At 39.6% G+C, this 20,123-nt stretch overlaps 2 protein-coding genes across 3 annotated transcripts in view; one reads left to right on the forward strand and one right to left on the reverse strand.

The window, feature by feature from the left end:
• Nucleotides 1-6,622, reverse strand: part of LOC126266968 (polycomb group RING finger protein 3) — a 41,958-nt gene extending 35,336 nt beyond the window's left edge. The window contains exons 1-2 of the mRNA XM_049971697.1: nt 6,014-6,622; nt 3,982-4,095 (exon numbers count right to left, since the gene is read on the reverse strand). Of these exons, the coding sequence (XP_049827654.1) occupies nt 3,982-4,093 (112 nt within the window). The 5' untranslated portion in view covers nt 4,094-4,095; nt 6,014-6,622. The remainder of the gene's footprint in view (nt 1-3,981; nt 4,096-6,013) is intronic.
• A 174-nt stretch (nt 6,623-6,796) lies between these two features.
• The window catches only part of LOC126266967 (mitotic checkpoint protein BUB3), a 67,215-nt gene continuing 53,888 nt past the window's right edge, over nt 6,797-20,123 (forward strand). The window contains exons 1-2 of one of the 2 annotated variants that reach the window (XM_049971694.1): nt 6,797-6,925; nt 7,171-7,373. In XM_049971694.1, the coding sequence (XP_049827651.1) occupies nt 7,176-7,373 (198 nt within the window). In that variant the 5' untranslated portion in view covers nt 6,797-6,925; nt 7,171-7,175. Of the gene's footprint in view, nt 6,944-7,170; nt 7,374-20,123 lie in introns of both variants that reach the window. The other variant, XM_049971695.1, reaches the window with a different exon arrangement.

Below are 20,123 nucleotides of genomic sequence, written 5' to 3' on the forward strand. Positions count from 1 at the left end.
GGAGATGCGCTTCTTCCAGCATTCCTTCTTACTGTGTTTAATTAAGTAGCGAACCATACATGAGACATCGCATAGTCCTTTGACAATCTTGAACATCTGTTGTAGTGTCTTTGGTCTAGCAGGGTACCAGCTGATGAAACAGGGGGAGGGGGATGTCTAGAAGGGGAAAGCAGTTCCAGAGTGGTGTGGGTGATCATACTGGAGATGCATCCATAACCTTATTGAAGCAACAATAAGAGGGACTGAGGTAACAGCAGGGATGTACAACTGCCAGGTGGCTCATTGGAAGAGCCCAACATGGTAAATGGTCGGTCTGGCAGTGACAAGGGTGTGACACGATCACTGCAAAGTAGCCACTGTTGTAAAGATCATCGTGGAGTGACCATTGTAGTGAAGCTACAAGATTGAGAGAAGAGACTTAAAGATTGATAGCCAAAAAGGTGCCTTGGGTGGCACTGAAGTGAATACTAATATTGTCATTGAGGAGAGACACTTCAAGATCGGAAAGAAGCTGGTCAATCAGAAAGCCCCTACTGGACAAAGTGGTATTAAGGTGGACATCTCAAGATAAGCAAGTGCTCTGGTGGGAGGTACATAAATGTTACAAATGTTCATTTGTAACTGCACTGCTATTGGTTACAACATGTTATGGAACGTAGTCCTCTCACTGAAGACACCTGTGTGAACCAACAAACAGACCGCTCCAGATACTCTCATGGGGCCAGTATGGTTCTGACAATGTACAGTAACCACAAAGCATTGAGAAATGTTCATAAGTGAATTGAGCTTCTTGGAGAACACCACATATCACAGAACTAAAGTAAATTAGCTGTTTTAGTTCCATCAGGTGGCTAATATTCACTGCAGTACCATAGGACCATCATATTAACGATGTCCTGGTTAGGTCTGACGAAGCCGAAAGGACAGGTCATGCCCCAGGATCACTAACTGTCACCTGAGGGGGTGGAACACCATATATGAACATTGGTCCAGAATCCAACAGTGTGGGGGACCTGGCACCTCCAGAACCACCAGAATAGTTTTCTCAGGAGGTTTCTTCTTCTTCTTCTTCTTCATCTCCTCCTCCTCCTATTTTGTAATGTATGAAAGTCGAGATTCTTGGACTTATCCCCTGTGTGTTTAGAAATGGAAGACGAGATGGCAGCCATGGCTCCTTCAGTCACTGGCTGGTGTCTGGCTTCTGATCTGTGAAATTCTGGGGAGAGGGGTCCCAAGAGGGAGCATTGTCTCTGGTATATGTTGGAGGATGAAGTTGCTTCTTTGGCAGGGTTGTAAAGATGGTTCTGCAAGAACCACAAGAGGGGTGAAAAAGTTGGGGTAAGCAGGGTGATAGCTGGAACTTTTGGATAGCCGGTCATCATGTCAACTGGTTGCATGCATTCTTATTGTTTTCCTTGCCTCAGTATATCACAGGCGGTCAGTCAATTTAAAATCTTGTATTTTCCTTAAAAATAATAATAATAATAATAATAATAATAATAATAATATTGGGCAATCAAGTGAATGTGGAAGATGGTGTTCCATACAATTTACACAAAAACGAGGTCATTCAACTTTTGGGGGACAAAGACTGTTCATGTCCAGAGCATTCTTTAATCTATACTTATCCCTGAGGTAGTTATAAAGAACTGTCACTTCAAGACACAAACCTAGAATCAGAAGCCATGGCAGCCAGACCATTTGTAGATTTGCCTTGCTTTCAAACACTTGAGGTGATTAATACAAGTATGAAAAGGACGGAGAAGGAGAATCAGATTTCTGAGTATGTAGTTTTAATTGTTTTTCTGGGTGGACATTTCCTTCAGAAGTTACGATGAAAGTGTCTGTACCTATTTGGTTATATTTTAAACCTTTTGGTCTGCATTGGACAAAATGTATGCCTTGCTGTTCTAGATTAGCTCGCAGCTCCTCGTCTGTCTGGAATGTAAGATCTCTATGAAAGACAAATACTTGCACCGTATTCAAAAGTTGTATGTTTAGTAATAGTAACTGGTATGTCACCCAGCATTCCACATATCTGAAATTCTTAAGACTGCACAGTGAAGAAAGCTTTGATCAAAAATGATCCATTTTCTAATTTTCTCAATGAGTCCTCTCCTCCAAGTTTATCTCCTATCTGTTCTGCAAAAAAGTTTTGTAACTGTAAAAAGTATCTCCATCTGTTCTAGGCTTGTGTCTCATCCTATGTGGTAACCATGGTATAGAAAGCAGTTGGACTGCAACTATCGACATCGAAATAACTATACCTATATGTTGAGACAGCCAGATCAGTATGATGAATTTCTTGAGTGAAATGTCCACCCTGATGTCACCTACTCTAATCAATAGGCTCTCTCCACCTGTTGCGCCCACCTGAGCAAAGGTCACCTGGTATGATGGCTGTTGCTGGGATCTTGAAGCCCCAGGAAAACGGGCTTCTACTCCTTGGCATGTATGGGGAGCTATCAGCTCAGGCAACTGGAGAGTGAACTGTTTGTTGTCAGGGGGCTCTTCCAAAAGGGTACATAACAACCCCAAAACATTGGACTGGCTATCACATTTGGCTTTTTAGTCCTTATATCAGTATACATAGTTACTGTGGCAAGTTCGGGTTCTGTAAGATGTCACAAGATCATCATCTGTAGAGCCACACTGTGATGTTGGTGCATGATCCTCAGGGTCTGTGATTGCTCATATTTATGTGTGCTCTACCACTTGCCCGCGAAAGGCAAAGGTCCCCGAGTTCGAGTCTCGGTCCGGCACACAGTTTTAATCTGCCAGGAAGTTCCGCATCATCACACACTCTGCTGCAGAGTGAAAATCTCATTCTGGAAACATCCCCCAGGCTGTGGCTAAGCCATTTCTCGACAATATCCTTTCTTTCAGGATTGCTAGTTCTGCAAGGTTCGCAGGAGAGCTTCTGTAAAGTTTGGAAGGTAGGAGATGAGGTACTGGCAGAAGTAAAGCTGTGAGGACGGGGCGTGAGTCATGCTTGGGTAACTCAGTTGGTAGAGCACTTGCCCGCGAAAGGCAAAGGTCCCGAGTTCGAGTCTCGGTCCAGCACACAGTTTTAATCTGCCAGGAAGTTTTATATCAGCGCACACTCTGCTGCAGAATGAAAATCTCATTGTCATTACAGAATTGTTTTTCCTCCAGTAGAGTAGATTTTTATCATAATTACAGCAAGCAGCCATTCATCCCTCATGATATCCTTGTCTCTGATGAACACTTGCCATCCAGGAAAATGTATTGGGTTTTCTTTTTTAAAAAGTTTTTGAGCCATTCACATATGCTCAGATCTGTACTCACAGTTGGCAGTATGATAATGTGTCAATACTTTCTGGAAATCTAGGAATATGGAATATTCCTGTGCACTTTATCAATGGTTCACAGGTTATTGTGCAAGAAAAGGACAAATGAGCTCGGCACAAGTGATGATTTTTCTCATAACATCACACCCAAAGGCTTTGAAACTCACAACCCAACAGTATCTTCCAACTTGATCTAGACCTTGGGCTACACTACACATCAGTCTGTCAACCCAACGTACATTCCATAAAATGATACAAAAACAAAATAAATAGTATCAGTGTTCTGTTAGATCTCTAATTCAGCATGTATAACATCACATACCACATCATTACAGTACAGGTCACAGCCAACATCTTGGTCAGTAGTTGCAACCAATCTACAGCTATTGATACTGGATGCATATTTGGCATGATTGATGATCAAATTACTGTCTAATCATTCACGTATAAGTGGGATTTCCTTAACTACTAAGCCAAATGTCAAGGCTGTTTCTTTAAAGACGACACTAACAATTTCCTTCAACAACTTTCTCTAAATCATTAGGGCCTATATAATGTTAAGGTGTAACTAAAATATTTCTTAAACATCGATATTTAAAATTTTAGATATTGGAATCTTAAGAACTAACTTAAAGTTAGTATCAGTATTTCATTAGCATATTGTACTCACAGGTATGTAAGCATTCCGTAACTGTTGTTGCATCTATCAAATAACCACGGCAGATCTTGCATGTAATGTGGCTGTTAAGAGTTTTTAACTTTATACGCCTCTCCATTGTCATGACTGCAAAAGAAAACCATATATAAATTACAAAATAGAATGTAAATAGCAGTAGGCTACATCAATATCAAAATGACAGAAAAGCCATATTCCCTAGTAGCATAACCACATATGATACTGTATGTACATATAAATAAATTTAAAAAATTACAAATTTTTGATACCAATAGATGTTACTCACTATGAGAAAAAAAAAATGACAAAAAGAAAACAACTAAGAGGCAGTGAAATCCATACCATAACAAACCCACATTTTATAAATCCGATTAATGTTTATGTCTATTTTTAGTAAACTCATAATGAAACCCACTGCTTGGAAAAAATTCAACCTTATAACCCAAATAACGGTAGTACGTGCCTGAAAGAACAGGCGTTGTTTTGGAACCATCTGCTCAGTAGAAGGAAAATATAATTTTTTTAAAAAATTAATGTTCTACTTTTAATTTGGTGTAACAAGTTGACTATGAAGCATAATATGGCACATTGCTCTCCTCACTAACAGACACGCACTTTGCTAAAATGAGTTTCAGAAATAACTTGTCCATGATGATGTTAGCTAAATTTTTCTTTTTTCTAATGCTGAAGAAAAGCATGTCATCTTTCTCTCCACAGGTACAGAACCCAACAGTCTGTCTTAATAACCTGTTTCTTCAATCTTGTCTATGTGGCAGACAGGACAGGCATCAATAATGGTGTAGCACTAAAAGGACTTCTGCACTCTAAAAATAAGTTTATGGAGGAAGAAATTTCTCATGTAAGAGTATGAAGGTGCTCAATAGCAATATATCTCTGTGTTCTTAAAACACATTTTTGAAATTCATCATCACTGATAGAGTAGCTAATCAGACCGTATAGCCTTTCCTTAAAAATAAAGAAGCAAAGAGCACAGAAAGAAGTCTCTGTAATTTCCTGCAAAGTGCTGAGTTGTATATACATATCTTGATGTGGATTCAGTATGCTGCCAAGATAATTTGCATTAAACTACCAATTACCAGGGTCCGATTCCACCCTTTTGTTTGACTCATGACGTAAGGGTGTTGTGGTGTGTGACGTAATTACAGCGTGGAGTTTATGAGTTGGTTGTGTTTGTAGACGTTGGCTTGTTGTGTTTGATGGCGTCCTCTCCCTCCCTCCTCTCTCTCTCTCTCTCTCTCTCTCTCTCTCTCTCTCTCTCTCTCTCTCTCTCTCTCTCTGTGTGTGTGTGTGTGTGTGTGTGTGTGTGTGTGTGTGTGTTTGGGATGGCCGCCCTACTTTGCAGCGCCTACATTTATTGGTGGTAAGTAATTGGTTTTTGGGGTCTATAGTTTTTAACATTAATTCAATACAGGTGACCATATCTTTCAACATATTCACCATCTACTTTTATAAAACTTTTTATATGCATCTTACGGACTGGAAAATATAAGTTCACAAGACAGTTATCTAATAGAAAGCCACAAAAATATAACCCACCTTTATCACAACTTGGGAATTTAGCTCAACTACGCTTAAGTATGTTCCACTGCGACAATATTATTTCTTAATCTTCAATTGCTCAAAATTAAATGGGCAAGTTACTTATATAACAAAGATGATTATAAAAAGAACTGAAGAGAAAGAGAAAAAAAGAATTATCAGAAAGGACCAATGGGTGAGATACCCTATTAGGAGTCCTGTCACCATCTTTCTATCACAATACAGACAAGATAAGAATGTGTGTCAGACGGAGATCTTTGAACAAATGTTTGGCTTTCTCATGTAGAAGTATTTTCTGAGGGTTATTTCTGGGTTCAAGGCTTCACTTTACAAATATTTTTATTTCAATAGCCAGATTGGTGCATAAGAGAAATTTTTCTGGAATTACAACAGCAACACAGGTGAAAGGCATAGGAAAAACTACCTACACTGATAATTTCTTGAACTATAGTATGAAACAACTTACCTTAAGTGTGTATGAGATTACACAGTGGTCATTCCAGTAGAGTGGTTATTTATGTACATAGAAAGAATCAGCACTGAAATGGCACACATTTCGAACAGTTGACGGGACTGTATCCTTATTCATCCACTGCAGTGGCCTCCATAGGTCTATAGCATTGTTAAATGAAATGCACTGGTGATTCTTATACAGCATTTGCTGCAATAAAATCACATAATGGTCACAGCACTAAGGGAACAAGCTACACGATGAAAGCAATGTACTGTATTATTTTCATGTATATATCACACTGGTTCACGCAATGAACGAAACTTTTATGAGAATCATGATGAGACTCCTTCTTCATAATCATTCGAAAACAACTGTCCAATCCGTTCTGAATTAACACAGAGAAGCATCACAGTACACAATAGCCGCATATTTCCTCAACCATACCACCGTCATGGGAGGACAATTGTATAATCCTGGAAAAAACGTAAAGCGTTGCACTAATAGGTGTTGGTGGTGTCAACAGCGATTACTAATCAAAACGCCGCTTGCACTCCTAAATAATGTTCACTACAGTTCCTTTAAACCTCAGTTATACAACACAAACATCATAGTTTACAAAGTAATATCTTTGATCCCGTATTGTCACCATCAACATTTTGATAAGTATCATCTATGGAAACACCAATGTTCAAATAGTATAGTACATTAATGGAAGGTAGACCTCGTTCATTACAAAATAATAATCTCTGGAAATGAAGGAAATCGGTGACCAGAGATATTTGACATTCAATTTCGAATTTGTTGATATTGTGAAGTGAGAACGAAGAGTGAGGGAAAGATCTTACGTACGTATTGAATGTATGTCTCTATAAAACGAAAGCATTTTATTGTGAACGTAGCCCGGCGGTTTGAGATATTCTGCAGGTACAAAAGCGATTTAAGGTAATTAGTAATGCGGGAACGTACCATTGCCGGTTAAAGTGTAATAATGTGACTTTATTTAGTTGTTAAACGAATTTTGAGTGTGCTAACAGTTTTTATCTTTTATTTATTATTTGTCAGTTGTGTCTCAGCTGCAAAGACCTATTTTGAAAGTTTCTGTGCAAAAACACTTGTGGTTGAACGTTTAATATACGTATTTCTTCTTAGTTCATGTATTTTTTTCTAAGGAAAAATGACAGAATCCCGAACGGAATTCAAACTGAAGACCCCTCCAGAAGACGCCATTTCTTCAGTCAAGTTTGGACCAAATTCAGCCCAGTTTTTACTCGTATCGTCATGGGATTCAACAGTCCGTCTTTACGACGTTATAACCAATACTATGAGGTTGAAATATTCACATGACAATGCCGTACTCGATGTTTGCTTTCAGGTGAGACAGAGTCAATAGTATACTGTACATCTTACAGTGCATACTCCTTTACAATTGTTGAAACTTGTTTTGATTCTTGCTACAATAATGGGGTTAAATGTTTTTGTTCACAATTATTTACTACAGGGGGAAACATTTGGCATGTACAACCAGCTGTTGTGTAACATTTATACATTTTTTAGCAGCAAAACATGTATGATTGAGATTGGTCCAACATCATATACAAGTAATCTGGGTGTAGGACTACAGTAATTTTTGTACGTAGATAAAGGTAACCAGCTATGGCCATACACTTCTCATGTAAATTCTTTGTAGTAAAATTATATGGTAGTGAGTGATGCTACACAGATGGTGCATTGTTGGCCCTGGCTTTTACTATAAACTATTACCAGGAAGTACTACATTTTCTTCTTCTCGAGAGCAATGCGATGTAATGAGCATAGTTTCTCATGACTAGATCCTAAACATGTTTTGTGCTTCAAACCAGGTAGGCCTACTTATAAATATAACTGTAGTTTCAAGTAGTAGTCTGCAGTAGACTAAGAACAGTGTAAAACCTATATCTACATACATACTCTGCAAGCCATCACAGGGCATATGACAGATATACCTTGCACCATTATTAGTTATTTCCTATCTGTTCCGCTCACAAATGGTGTGAGAATAAAATATATGCCTCTGCATAACTCGAAAAATATCTTATCTTCATAGTCCTTATAGGCTCATATTGTTTCGCAACAGTATTAATGCTGTATTCAAATGTTATGGGGATTTTTGTTTTGTTAGTAGTTTTGATGTTGTTTAACTTGAGCTAAATATAAAGCTGGAGCTGTATTATATTTGCATAATACGCATGAAAATACTCGCTGGAGACGTGTTGGTTATTTATAGGTTTTGGAATTTACCTTGCAGTTTTAGTTTTCACACTGAAAAGTACATTAAACATGGAATAGCATGTTTAAATACGGCAGTGACCTAAATGTTAGACTATGCTACAGGTCAGTCCTTCACCACGGCCTTTATTTGGCTTTCACATTTATTGGCTTAGCCAACTTGCATCCAGATTATCATGTTTCAACCTAACCTAAACCTCGGGCTACACTACAGATCATCAACCACCACTTATTCTACTACAGAGAAACAGGTATGGTAGGTTGCCACATTGTTCACGGTTACCATTGCAGTATTGGTTCATGTAGTATTGGCAAATGCTACATAGTGTTCCCTAGCAGTTTCCTTACTTTATGTATGAGATACATGCTTAATATCTATCAAAATACTCTTGGGGATTTGTGTATCGTCTAATCCAGCTTTTCTGAATTTACCATGCCGCTTTAGTTTTTAAAACGAAAGCTGTTAAATTTGGTGTGATTGTAGACATCAGGCTACAGTACTAGTCTGTCCAACCTTTATTTCATGTTCACTGAACCTAGACCTCAAGCTAAGCCACAGAGCAATCTTGTCACCAAAATAAAGATTTCTGATGGAGCTACTATCATACATTAGCTAATTATTGTGTGACCACTTAAGTTAGAAGTAACCAGAGACGAAACACCAACAGGCCAAAATATTCAAACTTTAAGGGCTGATTGTTCAAGAAATGTTGACACTGTTGAAATACTTTCTATCAGTTTGAGAACCCTCTGTAATCTTTTCCTTAACAGTAAGTAGCTATCTAGGAACTACTACATTTTTGGAACTTTATGGACATAAACTGCACTCAGTGTGTTTTGATGTTGTGTTCCTTGAATAAATGTAAGGCTGGAGCTGCCTATATATTAGTTGCACCAACTAACAAGTGCATATTAATCTCTCATTTGCAGGTGACCTCATCAGCTTGTGTTATGGGCTTATGACAAATATCATTATCTGAACTCACCCCCGAATTGTCTGTTGCTTTAGAGAAGTAGGTTACTGCCCAAGATAGGCCAATACACAGGAATGGTACAACCATCTACTGCACCTTGGGGATGATAAATGCATCATTTCACTGCTCCACCTCCCCTATAAGTCATGAAATTTGAAGCTGCTCATGTTAAAATATAGCGATTATTGGTTTATAATGAATATGAGATTAAATTTTCGTTGTTGAACACTTACAATAACTGTTAGATGACAGAGTTTGGCTGCAGTGAGTGTTTGTTATCGGTAAACATCAGTACACTTTGTGTCAACTGTCTTATGTTTACGTCTGCTGCCAACACTAGTAATCTAACAGCTGTAGTACGTAGAACTCGTGTTGTGTGTCAACTGAAAAGTAAACAGTATAACGAGTGTGTTTGAACACAAACAACTCTGATATGCTTTCATATAAGCTTGTTACTTCCGTGTGCAATTTATACCGTAGCTGATTATCATCAGTGTGCATGCATGTCTCAAGTGGCTTCATTGTACAGAAGACAGATAATATTGCCCCTTTTATTTCCTTCCTCAGAATGGGGACAAAATCCTCCTTCATGCTTTCTCCGCATCTCACAATTCAGTGGTGAAAGCTTAACTTATCATTGACTACTTAGACTTCTGTCAATATCTTCGGAGTGGAACTGTGGTGTCTGAGACCAGTAAAACTTGAAATAAAAGAAACATGACTTAAACGTGATGATGATTACCAAAAATTTGAACACTTTTAATGCTTTACACTTTAGAGTGACTCAAGAGTTCAAGTTGTAGTGATGGAACAACAATATAACTCTAGACAACAGCAAGGGGAGGTAAAAGGGTGTACTTGGCTTCTGAAATCTGGAATACAGAGCTTTTATGCGTACATTCAGTTAATAACTTCAATTGTCTGTGATGTAATATGATTTTTGTGTCCCCTATTCAATTTAGTTCTTATAACACATCATGCCCCTCATGGACCTTGCCGTTGGTGTGGAGGCTTGCGTGCCTCAGCAATACAGATGGTCATACCATAGGTGCAATCACAACGGAGGGGTATCTGTTGAGAGGCCAAACAAACATGTGGTTCCTGAAGAGCGGCAGCAGCCTTTTCAGTAGTTGCAGGGGCAACAGTCTGGATGATTGACTGATCTGGCCTTGCAACATTAACCAAAACGGCCTTGCTGTGCTGGTACTGCGAACGGCTGAAAGCAAAGGGAAACTACAGCCTCAATTTTTCCCGAGGACATGCAGCTCTACTGTATGATTAAATGATGATGGCATCCTCTTGGATAAAATATTCCGGAGGTAAAATAGTCCCCCATTCGGATCTCCGGGCGGGGACTACTCAGGAGGACGTCGTTATCAGAAGGAAGAAAACTGGCGTTTTACGGATTGGAGCGTGGAATGTCAGATCCCTTAATCGGGCAGGTAGGTTAGAAAATTTAAAAAGGGAAATTGATAGGTTGATGTTAGATATAGTGGGAATTAGTGAAGTTCGGTGGCAGGAGGAACAAGACTTTTGGTCAGGTGAATACAGGGTTATAAATACAAAATCAAATAGGGGTAATACAGGAGTAGGTTTAATAATGAATAAAAAAAATAGGAGTGCGGGTAAGCTACTACAAACAGCATAGTGAACGCATTATTGTGGCCAAGATGGACACAAAGCCCATGCCTACTACAGTAGTACAAGTTTATATGCCAACTAGCTCTACAGATGATGAAGAAATTGATGAAATGTATGATGAGATAAAACAAATTATTCAGGTAGTGAAGGGAGACGAAAATTTAATAGTCATGGGTGACTGGAATTCGTCAGTAGGAAAAGGGAGAGAAGGAAACATAGTAGGTGATTATGGATTGGGGCTAAGAAATGAAAGAGGAAGCCGTCTGGTAGAATTTTGCACAGAGCATAACTTAATCATAGCTAACACTTGGTTCAAGAATCATAAAAGAAGGTTGTGTACATGGAAGAATCCTGGAGATACTAAAAGGTATCAGATAGATTATATAATGGTAAGACAGAGATTTAGGAATCAGGTCTTAAATTGTAAGACATTTCCAGGGGCAGATGTGGACTCTGACCACAATCTATTGGTTATGACCTGTAGGTTAAAACTGAAGAAACTGCAAAAAGGTGGGAATTTAAGGACATGGGATCTGGATATGCTGAAAGAACCAGAGGTTGTACAGAGTTTCAAGGAGAGCATAAGGGAACAATTGACAGGAATGGGGGAAAGAAACACAGTAGAAGAAGAATGGGTAGCTCTGAGGGATGAAAGTAGTGAAGGCAGCAGAGGATAAAGTAGGTAAAAAGACGAGGGCTGCTATAAATCCTTGGGTAACAGAAGAAATATTGAATTTAATTGATGAAAGGAGAAAATATAAAAATGCAGTAAATGAAGCAGGCAAAAAGGAATACAAACGTCTCAAAAATGAGATTGACAGGAAGTGCAAAAGGGCTAAGCAGGGATGGCTAGAGGACAAATGTAAGGATGTAGAGGCTTATCTCACTAGGGATAAGATAGATACTGCCTACAGGAAAATTAAAGAGACCTTTGGAGATAAGAGAACCATTTGTATGAATATCAAGAGCTCAGATGGCAACCCAGTTCTAAGCAAAGAAGGGAAGGCAGAAAGGTGGAAGGAGTATATAGATGGTTTATACAAGGGCGATGTACTTGAGGACAATATTATGGAAATAGGAGAGGATGTAGATGAAGACGAAATGGGAGATACGATACTGCGTGAAGAGTTTGACAGAGCAGTGAAAGACCTAAGTCGAAACAAGGCCCCCAGAGTAGACAACATTCCATTAGAGCTACTGACGGCCTTGGGAGAGCCAGTCCTGACAAAACTCTACCATCTGGTGAGCAAGATGTATGAGACAGGCAAAATACCCTCAGCCTTCAAGAAGAATTTAATAATTCCAATCCCAAAGAAAGCAGGTTCTGACAGATGTGAAAATTACCGAACTATCAGTTTAATAAGTCACAGCTGCAAAATACTAACGCGAATTCTTGACAGACGAATGGAAAAAGTAGTAGAAGCCGACGTCGGGGAAGATCACTTTGGATTCCATAGAAATATTGGAACACGTGAGGCAATACTGACCATACGACTTACCTTAGAAGCTAGATTAAGGAAAGGCAAACCTACGTTTCTAGCATTTGTAGACTTAGAGAAATCTTTTGAAATGTTGACTGGAATACTCTTTTTCAAATTCTGAAGGTGGCAGGAGTAAAATACAGGGAGCGAAAGGCTATTTACAATTTGTACAGAAACGAGATGGCAGTCATAAGAGTCGAGGGGCATGAAAGGGAAGCAGTGCTTGGGAAAGGAGTGAGACAGGGTTGTAGCCTCTCCCCGATGTTATTCAATCTGTATATTGAGCAAGCAGTAAAGGAAACAAAAGAAAAATTTGGAGTAGGTATTAAAATTCATGGAGAAGAAGTAAAAACTTTGAGGTTCGCCGATGACATTGTAATTCTGTCAGAGACGGCAAAGGACTTGGAAGAGCAGTTGAACGGAATGGATAGTGTCTTGAAAGAAGGATATGAAATGAACATCAACAAAAGAAAACCGCGGATAATGGACTGTAGTCGAATTAAGTCGGGTGATGCTGAGGGAATTAGATTAGGAAATGAGACACTTAAAGTAGTAAAGGAGTTTTGCTATTTGGGGAGCAAAATAACTGATGATGGTCGAAGTAGAGGTGATATAAAATGTAGACTGGCAATGGCAAGAAAAGCGTTTATGAAGAAGAGAAATTTGTTAACATCGAAGGTTAAATAGTGAATAGTCCATGGAACTTCAAAAACATTTCATCACACTGATTAGCAAGAAGGGCGTGCAGCGTGTAGCTTGACTGAGATTGCATTGTTTTTTCAGTTCACCTGAGGTGGTATTTCACAGAAAGATTTTTTTTTATTTATATTTTGGTAGAGTGAAATGTTATTAAATTAGTCATGTTAGTCCTGTTAACCTTACATGACAAGTTAGGCAATCAGGTCATTGCGTGTGCAAATTCAACCACTTGTGTGCACTAAAACACAGTAATGCATAGGCATCCTTGGATCCGTGAATTATCGCTTGTTCAAATGCTCATTACCAATTAGTGTATCTTTTTATTGAGGTCATAAAGTTAAGCTAGATTAGCAAAGCTTTCTGACCGTTTCTGACCATCCTGTATAAACCACAAGCAGTATTGTTTCTAATGTCCTTCCAGAAGGAAACCTGTTGGTGGGAGGTGGTGGGAGTGGGTGGCTGGGGACACTTCAAGAGTGGAAATGTGACTGATGCCCACAGGGCCTGCTGTGTAGACGGTGAGGGATTTGGGGGGGGGGGGGGGGGGCAGAAAGAACCTACCCTACAGTTTGGTGTAACTAAATTTATAATTTATATCTAAAAGCAAAGACTATGTGACTTACCAAACGAAAGCGCTGGCATGTCAATAGACACACAAACAAACACAAACATACACACAAAATTCAAGCTTTCGCAAGACTTACCTTGGGGGGAAAAAAAGGACAGGCACACACACACACACACACACACACACACACACACATCCATCCGCACATACATTTGTAAAGGCCTTTACAAATGTCTGCTTGTGTCTGCGGATATATAATAAAACAGAAAGAAACTTCCACATGGGAAAAATATATTAAAAACAAAGATTCCAAGACTTACCAAGCGGGAAAGCGCCGGCAGACAGGCACATGAACAAAACACACAAACATACACACAGAATTACGAGCTTTCGCAACTGGCAGTTGCTTCGTCAGGAAGGAAGGAAGGAAGGAGAGGGAAAAATGAAAGGATGTGGGTTTTAAGGGAGAGGGTAAGGAGTCATTCCAATCCCGGGAGCGGAAAGACTTCCCTTAGGGGAAAAAAAGGACAGGTGTACACTCGCGCGCGCGCGCGCCCACACACACACACACACACACACACACACACACACACACACACACACACACACACACAAGCAGACATATTTAAAGGCTTGCCTTTAAATATGTCTGCTTGTGTCTGTGTCTGTGCGGATGGATGTGTGTGTGTGTGTGTGTGTGTGTGTGTGTGTGTGTGTGTGTGTGTGTGTGTGTGTGTGTGTGTGGGTGTGCGCGTGCGCGCAGCGCGCGCGCTGCGCTGCGCGCGCGCGTGCGCGCGCGAGAGAGTGTACACCTGTCCTTTTTTTCCCCTAAGGGAAGTCTTTCCGCTCCTGGGATTGGAATGACTCCTTACCCTCTCCCTTAAAACCCACATCCTTTCGTCTTTCCCTCTCCTTCCCTCTTTCCTGACGAATCAACGGTTGGTTGCAAAAGCTCGAATTTTGTGTGTATGTTTGTGTGTCTATCGACGTGCCAGCACTTTCGTATGGTAAGTCATATCATCTTTGTTTTTAGATATATTTTTCCCATGTGGATTGTTTCCCTCTGTCATATATAAATTTATAATTTTGTTTTTGATGCATATTTCATTTTGGTGGTGGTTCCAAAGGGCTGCCAGCACTCTTCCTGATTTATCACACTCGTGAATTATGCCTTAAAACACATACTTTTGAGAGTATTTTCAAATTATGTTCATCCAGAACACAGCAAAATTGATAACATGATGGAGGAAGCTAAACTCTGTTGAATATGTGGAAATCACACAAATGCAGTCTGGTGGACTTGTTAATGTGTCATAAGCCAATAGCAGTACAGCTTGTTCAGTGGAATGTTATGAGGGAAATATCCCTGATAACCTTTGCAGCTCACGCTGCAGTCTGACCACTTGCTGTGATTGAAACGACCCAAGGGAGTAACAAGGTTTTGTGAAAGCACATTACAGCTATGTTCGTGTTCACATCTGGTACTTATTTGTAGATATGAAATGAAATTAATGCCACAGGTCAAGATCATCAAGGCTAGCACAATGCCATTTAGTGCTAGCTCGTGTAGATTGGCAAGTGCCACCGAACTTTCAAATTCTGTCAACACATTCTGAGCAGTACTGGGGGCATTGCCTGGAGAGAGATTCAAGAAGCTTTATAGTAGAGTCACAACACGTGAATGCAGTGGCTCCTAGAGAACAAAGTAAGAAACTGCAAGGTTACTTATACATGTTGCTTCGATTGTTGGCACATGAGCGTGAAAGAAAAAGAAATGGTATATTACATGTCCACTACTTTCATGTAGGTAGGGAACCTTTGCGATAAAAAAAGGGAGGAGTTATGTGTGAGCAGAGGTAAGGCAATTGTGCTGTTTCATTTAAACACAAAAAGTTGCAAACTGGAAATGTAAGTCACTGAAATCTAACTCATCACAGCCCTATCACATGCTTCAGTTTACCCAGCATAGCTAATCAGTCAGTGAAAAACATAATCTGCTGATTGCCATAGTAATACCCTCAGATCTAATAGTTACGTTTTGTAATGAATATAAAATTTTGATGATAAGCTTTTTTTTTAATCTTCTGGATTATTAACAAAGTCAGTTTTTAATTTTTTAATACTTCGTTCTGTGAAATTTCTCAAATTTCAGATTATGCATTAGAAAACACTTGTTCTACAAAAATCACCTTACTTAGACTACTTTCATTATTTTACTTTAATGCTCAGTGTTTTATGATTATTTTAGCCCAGCAGTACCGCAGCATTTCAACAGTGAACATTTCACATGATTTATTGCCTCATTTTAGGAACCGTTATGGAGACAGCAGCTCAAAAAAGACATCAGTCATCAGTTAAATCACTTTTTCAAAGTAAAGTGGAAAACTGGGTAATACTGAACAATGGACTACAACCCATGGGTTTTGAAAACACCACAAGTTATCATAGATGATTCGTTGCAAAGATATAGACAAATGTTGACAAACAAAGCAATGTAGTATGGAGAATACAAATTACATATACAGGGTGTACATGAAGACCAGGAATACTTTCAATTACTTATTGTACAGACAACTCTGGAAGTTTTTTTAAATAAACATTTGATATGCGAAACATGAGTGACCCAGCAGACGTCAATACGGTGATAGAGTTCTTGCCATACCTGTCCCAATGTGGCATTGTCAACTGGGGCAGTCGCTTCCCTGTTCTCTCCGGGAGCTCTGCTACGTCACGGGGTAGAAGCGGTACATACACTGAATCTTTAATGTGTCCGTACAGAAAAAGTCCCACAGTGAGATCTGGTGATCGGGGAGGTCATTTCGTGGAACAGCTGTCCCTTTCTGTAGCATGGCCGCCATGTTTGTGGCTAGCGCTGACTATCCGCAAATTACCAAACTACGCTGTGGCGGTATACATGGGGGGGGGGGGGGGGGGGGAAGAAAAAAAACCTCAGTGTTTCTCTTCAAAATGACATATGTATGATATCTGTACAATGTTTGGTTCTTAATGTTGTATATATCACATTTTTCACAGTACAAAGTGCTAGTATAGTGTTCTGCAGTTTATATATAATGTCTGCTTGTGTGTGTGTGTGTTTTATTCATTGTGCCTATCTACCGGCGCTTTCCCTATATATATGGGTCAGCTGAAGCATAGGATACGAGTGCTAGGGAAGGAAAAAAAAAAAAAAAACCATGTGTAACATTGGCATGGAATACTTCAGTTGACTTAGACAGGTTGCATCCTGTACTTCTGTTGACCTATATAGTATACTGGTACTAAGGCGAAAAAAGCGACATACCTGAAATTTGTATTCTGTACTTCAGTTGACCTACACAGTGCAGTATACAAATCAGTTGCAGAGGAAACAACAATTGGAACAACTCACAATCAGACAAAGGTATAATTTGAAATGTGTACACAAATGATTTATAATTACCACAAGCAACAAAAGCATACACAATATCTACCTCAATAACACATTTATTAATTTTTTATTTACAGTTATGATACTTTGCCACAGAACATTCCTGATTTATTTTCAATGGCTCAGAAATAAACAAATTAATATTTATGACTAAAATTTGACATCATTGGTCAAAGCCGATGAATTGGATCTCATTCTTCAATTGACCCGAAAACTGTTAATCACCTTAGAGAAAGTAGTGAAGATACATCAGATATACAGGAAGCTCCGTGTCTCAAGCTGATGTAGTCAGTCCAGAAAATAGTGAAGATTGTGTTGATATTTCTCCATTTCAACTCCTTCGGTAAAAAAAGAATTGACTTTTATTCACATGTTGACAGAAGTAACTTGAGTGATGCTGACTGATTTGAAATATCAAGCAACATATGGGTAACTATGAGGTGCAAGGAAGCATTTAAAGTGGACTGTCACATAATGTGCAGTTTGTAGGTGCTTAATACTCTTTTAAGTTTTGGAGCAATGTACATCAACATAATAGATCATCACAATTTCTCAACAGCAGTGATTTTATTTACATTCACTTGTATGAGAATTTCAGTAAATGCAATTTGTATTTCAATTCTAAATGTTGAAATGTTAGGACATTCCAGGTGCTATTATGTTGGGATTGTGATCTGTATGACTGTCTTGTACTCAAACAGAACTAACACATCCACTCCTGAAGAAAAAAATTATCCACACTCTTGGGTTTGTTTAACAAAATTCAGTATCATTTCTTCATTACTTCGAGCAATACATAAGAAAAGTGCTTTTGCTATTCTACTTTTAGTTTTACAACATCTTAATTTGGTAGATTCTTCTATTAATGTATATATCCTAACATCAGAAATGACAGATACAGCACAAGATCATAACATGTTTTGCCATTGTACTTATGGTAAAACTGCCTGGAGACGGCTTCGATAATGCCTGTGATTCGATGTTAACTCCTTGCCGATATAGTCAATGGCGCACGATGATCTAGTTGTAGTGTACTGCAATGGGATCAAGGTATAACAGAACTTGGAGCAGAAGATAGAGCCCACAATATTAACAAGGTCACAGCCAGACACAATGTGGTGTTCATAGAACTACATGATCAGCCCCTGTATCATGTGTGCTGGAACCAGCCCACTACGCATCACCCCAGCTAACAAGAGGATGTCAGAAGAGGTGCTGCTTCCACAATCAACTTTCCCATACACCAGAAGGTGGGGGCATCACGTGTCTACGGCAATGTGATTGGCAGATCTGCTGTCTTGGACATCGCCCCCACTCCAGTCATTTTGACATCAATCCGGAAAATGGCTCTGCCCTAGCGTATGCCAGTCTTTGGTGTGTCTGTGATGCTGTCTCCACCAGGCCACGAACCAACAATCACTGCCTGATAGCCCAGCCATGGAGCCCGGATTCGGTCTATCTACTGCATCTCCATCTAGACTCCTGCCACTTCCAACCACCACTTAGCGGTGGTGGCAGGGTCACCGCTGCTCTTGGTGAGGAATTCCTGTGTTAGCTTGTCCACACACGCATGCTCTAGTTTGAAGACATCTCCCATCATCCACAGCAGTTGTCAATAGTCTTCTGTCAATTGACTGGCTGCATTCATCCACCCACCTCCAGCAGAGCTACTCACCCACACCTTATAACACACCCACAATACTCGTGTCGCAAGACTTACTGGAGCTGGAAACGGTCATCCAACAGAGATTAGAATGGAATGAAATGAAGCAGCTGTGGCAGTAGCCCAAGTTTTCAAATAAGTGCTGAGTTTGTCTTTTTTTTCTCCTGTAAAGGTGTGTATTTTCCTTCATTTTCTATTCTGGTATATTACACACTAGGGGTGGTAGTGCTGAACAAAATGCCTGTCAGTATCAGTGAGAAAGTAACAATCAAAGGGGCAAATCAACATTTGTTGATGAGGTAGTGAAGATTTAGAGTTGATAATGAAGCTTTGAGCGGGTAAGTAAATCGTTTGACAGATAAAAGAAAGGAAGGACCACCTTAAAGCATGTCTCCATCTGCCCTTGATGCTAACACTGCCTCATCTGTGGGCCCATTTTCAGGTAAATCTGGGGAAGATGTATGTGTTTTTACGCAGGACTGATGAACAGTTGTTAAGTGTAGCTTATTTAAAATTGGTAGGAGGTGCTAGAACAAATGTAATGGGAAACACCTTGAGGTGTTATCGTGAACAACTTTATGGTGTAGCTTAGAAGCTTGGAAAATTATTGGAGGCTTTTGTGGGCTACATCAGAATAATCAATGTTAATTTGTATGGAGTGGTGCTCATGTCAGTATGCCATTTTCTAGGAGATCGAAAAGCACGCATTTGATACATGTTTGCAGGGTCTGCCTTTCAAAACGTCGCAAAAAGTGCACATGGTGTTCCTGTAGACCTTGGTCGGAGCAATGGTGTCTCAGTGACTTTGAGATTGATTCTGTGACTAGACCAAAGGAGAAGTGGGTAGTGTTAAATGCAGAGATTGTATTTTACAGGTGTGGGTCTCCGGGCTATGTTCAGCCGTTTTGCAGCAAGCCACAATGTCAGATGTACAAGCAAGCAGGCAGGCCACTCTCTTCAGAAATGTCTGCAGATGCATAATTGTAATCAAAGTAACACTTACACCCCTGCGTTAAACAGAACAGGAGTTGGTGTGACCACTGCAACATTCCCAGTAACTTCTACTACAGCACACCCTGTTGGAAAATCATTGGTTGACATCTGTCTATTCAGCTACATAAAGAGAAGTTCGTGCAAGTTGTTGGATAAAGGATCATGGGTATCTGTGGCTAGCCAGTATTCAATGAATTTGAACACACCATGCTGTGCATTAAGTGGTGTGGCTGTTCATAATGTGCATTCTCTCAGTTCCAAATTGTTGAGTTTCCAATTGAGAAGGAGATACTTCAGAGTATGGATGGAAGTTCTTCCTACTGTGGGCTATAGTTGTGACATCGTTCTGGGTCAGGACATCCTGATTAAACATCATGCCAAAGTTGATCTACAACAGTGCACGGTACAGCT

Source organism: Schistocerca gregaria, chromosome 4 (genome assembly GCF_023897955.1).
Source record: "Schistocerca gregaria isolate iqSchGreg1 chromosome 4, iqSchGreg1.2, whole genome shotgun sequence".
NCBI lineage: Eukaryota > Metazoa > Arthropoda > Insecta > Orthoptera > Acrididae > Schistocerca > Schistocerca gregaria.